At 41.7% G+C, this 4263-nt stretch overlaps 1 protein-coding gene across 1 annotated transcript in view; it reads right to left on the reverse strand.

The window, feature by feature from the left end:
- Positions 1–156: 156 nt before the first annotated feature.
- Positions 157–4263, reverse strand: part of aaas (achalasia, adrenocortical insufficiency, alacrimia) — a 7686-nt gene continuing 3579 nt past the window's right edge. Inside the window, exons 7-16 of the mRNA XM_069141408.1 lie at positions 4211–4263; positions 3716–3836; positions 3512–3636; positions 3188–3248; positions 3013–3103; positions 2751–2844; positions 1952–2019; positions 1785–1866; positions 1590–1674; positions 157–874 (exon numbers count right to left, since the gene is read on the reverse strand). The exon at positions 4211–4263 is cut by the window's right edge and continues 91 nt beyond it. Of these exons, the coding sequence (XP_068997509.1) occupies positions 722–874; positions 1590–1674; positions 1785–1866; positions 1952–2019; positions 2751–2844; positions 3013–3103; positions 3188–3248; positions 3512–3636; positions 3716–3836; positions 4211–4263 (933 nt within the window). The 3' untranslated portion in view covers positions 157–721. The remainder of the gene's footprint in view (positions 875–1589; positions 1675–1784; positions 1867–1951; positions 2020–2750; positions 2845–3012; positions 3104–3187; positions 3249–3511; positions 3637–3715; positions 3837–4210) is intronic.

Below are 4263 nucleotides of genomic sequence, written 5' to 3' on the forward strand. Positions count from 1 at the left end.
ACTGGAATCAAGTATTTTGTCGAGTAGTGATGCACCACAACAGCTATGTCACAACTTCTCTACTGTGGCTTCCACTCCGGTCTGTCCTGAGTAACTAAAGCTTGACTTAAGCCATGTAAGTGACATAATCGCAATTAAAATAGATCCAAAAGCACATTTTCTTTCATAAAAGTCAGCTTTATATTTCATGGATATAAATTTAGAAAAGCATCTGACAAACATATACTCCAGCGTTTAATGTCAAAGTTATTTTGTTTGGGATAACACAAAAAAAAAAAATCACCTGTAATTCTCTTTACAAAAAAAACACCCAAAAAACTAAATTAGACCACATTTAATTTTACACACCAAGTGTTGGGAATAAATGTCACACAGCATTCACTTGTGTATTGTTCCAAAATTACCACAATTTAAAAGACTTCTCCTTTAATTACACTTGGTCAGTTTTCTACTGTTACATAGTAAAAAGCTGCTCATTTTTTTGTCTCTCCGTTGAGCCCAACAATATTTTACAAGTAAAGCTTTAAATTGATTGATAAGAGTCCTCTTTCAAATTACAAGTGAGACTTTTCTGATAATCTTTCATCATTAGCCTCACAATGTCCATTTGGGTCAAACGTTTTAATGAATCGGGAATCAAACGAGTACTTTCTACTCCTTTATTAACAATCCATGATACCAGATATGACTTGTGGGGGATGTGATGGAGGGTGCAGGACGGTCAAGAGATGAGCTCTGTAAAGAGCAACTGATTGGCAAAGTCAGCAGCCCTTTCCTGTGCATGAGGCATTGACTGCTTACTGAGGCCGAAACAAGGTACGCCAGCGGACAGGAAATAGAAAGGCACATGGGAAATTCTTCCACTGGACCAGCACTGAGAACAGAGAGAGAGAAACATCACTTTGTAGCTGGTAGAGAACAGAAGGAGTATTAATGTAGTTAATAATTCATCAAGGGTTTCTGCAGGGTTCACAAAGTTAAATTTAAGACCCTTTAATACCACATAAAATCACAATCATAACGGCTTATGATATATGAGACGACGATTAAAAGCCCAATAGGGAATTACTTGTCATTATATGACTTTTTTCAGTACCTCCCAACATTTTAAACAATAATCAAATTAAAATGAGCTTGATCCAGATAGAATGACCAATTATTAATTCATGTAAATCCTAAAAAAAAAAAAAAAAAAAGAATTTTTTTTTTTTTTTTTAACTTAACCTGGACATCATGGCAGCATTACATGTGTCAAAGTGGAAAATAAAACAAAGCACGCAAACAAAACTATACTGACTGAAACTGATGAGCATCCTACTGTTCTACATCCACTGTTCTATTTCTAAGTGGATAACGTCCCCAATAACCCACGATCGAAAACACAAAAACATTTTACTGCTAACTTTTCCATCTGCAAGAGGGAAGAGCTCATATTTAATACCTTTGAACGTTAAATGAAATCCATTTTACAACTTGTTTTTGAGGCGTTTTTTAGGAAATTGATTTGAAGTGCTGCAGATAGTCTATGGCTGACAGCACTGGAACATAATAAAATGATAAAAAAAAGGAATTTAGAGGGTAAAACTGACCACAGTGAGCAGAGCTCCGTCCCGGAAATTCGGGTGGAACTGCATCAGTCTCGGCTCCGCGCCCGGTTCGCCTTGAACAAAACCACTAAACGAGAAGAAAGATTGAACTCGCAGGTGAGATAAACAGCGGTGTTACAAGGAAACAAAATACAAGCCGCACAAGGATGAAACGCAAACACACAACGAAGTACAAACCACGGCAAGAGCTCGAAGATGGGGTTGGCTCTCGTCTTGAACACGGCGATGATTGCAGGCCGGCCTGCTGTGCGCGGATCACCTGAGAGGACGGATCAGACCGAGATGAGTTATTGAAACTCCAACGCGGACGGGGTTCACGAAAGTGAACGGAAGAAAAGGGAGACCTTTAAGAAGCACGGCGAGCCTCTCTCCTCGGGGATCCCAGGCGACAGACTGGATCTCTCCTCCGACACTGGCAGACACATCAGAGAGACGCGAGTCAAACATATTCAAATCATGAAGTGGAAGTAGAAATACCGCGTTACAAAAAGATCCTAGAAAAAGAAAATGACTACGTACGTGATAACAATACCATGCACGTAAAGCATCAAAAATAAAAGTACTCATTGAGCATAAAGGCCTCTGTCATTGTTGTATTTTTTTTTAACATGTAATGATGTGTCACTCTTAACACATAACTGGTGGAGCTCAATTTTGACTACATGATATACTGTTGGGGAGTTTCATCAATAAAAATGGATTTTGACCATGTGAAGTTAAAATATGCAAAATATCATTTTGGACAATAAAGTTTATCATTAGACTGTAAAATATCCTGCCTCTATCACATATCTTTGACACAAGTGTTTGATAAACACATTTCGGTTGAGGTTGAAATAGCAAAATCAGATTTTTTTTTTTTTCTTCCTCATTATGGTGTCCGCTGCAAAAATCCAGCATCGGTTGAGCTCTAATGAATCTATACGATATGGGACCTTTAAGACTAAAATGGAAGCAGCATATTGTTATGTTCAGAGTTTCAGCTCAGTCCTTTTTCCTTTCCCGACAATGTGCTGAAGCAAATGCTCAAATATAGTTTCGAGACATCTCGAACTGTCTTGTTGTTTGTCTGCATTTAACTCTTGTTTTATATGTAGCTGGGCTAAAAGAAGGCCAGTTAGCCATTTACTTAAGAGCTCTTACATGATGTGTCCATCGGGTGTGTTAAAGGTCGTCTCGGACAGGTCAGCCACCACGACTGCTGCCTGGGGCCCTTTTGACGTGCTCGTAGGTACACCTGCTCAAAAAAACAACAACAAAAAAAAAAGATACGGAGGTTACCAAAACTCTTCAAGTAGTAAAATAAGTTTTAATCCACCTTTAGAAGAAAACAATTCACCCTGTAATATCAATTGTCTAAAAGGCTGTGTGTGTTTATTTTGTATAAAGACCGGGGAAAGCTCACCCGGTGTGTCCGTGAAGGTCAGAGCGTAGATGACCGTCTCTCCCTGCACGGTGAACAGAAGTCGACTCCCGTCTGGACTCCAACAGCCAGACTAACCGCAACGAACCGTCATAATTAGAAAATATCTTGCCGCCTAACTGAACAACAACTTCAAACACGGGTGAGGTGTTTTCACCTGGCAGCGTCCTTTCACACATGGCCAACGCTCGCAGGTCCACATCCTGGTCTCCCAGACCCTGAACAAAGAGATGTCGTTCTGTATCCATGTGTACAAGCGCTCTGTTCACTTATCATCTCATATAAATACGCACTTAACTCCAGACTTTACTGCTAATCCCCTACATGTTTATAAATATTCACGAAACGTGAGCAGGCCTCCGTTAGAACACGCCGATCACCCGCGGTAATCAGGACAGAGGTTTCTACTTGTAACGTGTAACAGCTGGTCTAAAAGGAAGGACGGTGTGAAGCCTGTGATGTCTGAGGTTTTGTCTCTAACCTGAACAGGGCAGCCGGTGTAGACGCCAGGACGTGGCTGCCGTCAGGGGACCAGGACAGGAACGTGACTCCACCGCCTCCAACACGCTGCAGCGGTACGCAGCTTTCCACAGCTACGTCCCAAACCTGAGAGACGCATGTATGTCAGACGACGACGACGACAGGAAGAATTAAGTCAGACAGAGAGGAAGCGGTGGCCTGGTACCATCATCGCCGTGTCCATCGGTGAGGCGGACACAAGGAGAGATCCGCTCGGAGACCAGGCGATGGAGGTGACAGGAGAGTGACCCGGGTGAGACAAAACCTGAGCACATCCAGACGAAGGCCTGAACGAGTGGACGGGAAGAAGAAACCGGTAGATTAGAGAACAAATACAGCTCGGGTAGAGACACCGCGAGAGTCCGAGGGTTTCCGCAAATTCAAAAGCAGGGCTGACTTGGAAGCGCCATGAAAAGGACTGAAGCGCCTTCTGCTCTTTAAACACAATCACACTTGAAAAATTTGAAAAAGTCTTCCCAACATCTAAAAACAAAAAATACAAAACAGCGCTTACGGCAGGCAGGTCAAAAATATCAAGAAACGTTCTTAATGTATTTCTAACCTTTTTATACCTTTTATGGCCATGGTTCTTTTAAGAGAGCTGAATTCAATACGTTTTAAAGAGTTTTTAAGATCTGCAGACGTCCTGCAGTTCACCTGCCTGGTCGACAGCGAGCAGGGATCCACGTGCCAAACCAGTAAACAGTTTTGGCA

This window comes from Embiotoca jacksoni, unplaced genomic scaffold (genome assembly GCF_022577435.1).
Source record: "Embiotoca jacksoni isolate LCO1_2020_lvr unplaced genomic scaffold, fEmbJac1.0.p SCAF_9, whole genome shotgun sequence".
NCBI lineage: Eukaryota > Metazoa > Chordata > Actinopteri > Embiotocidae > Embiotoca > Embiotoca jacksoni.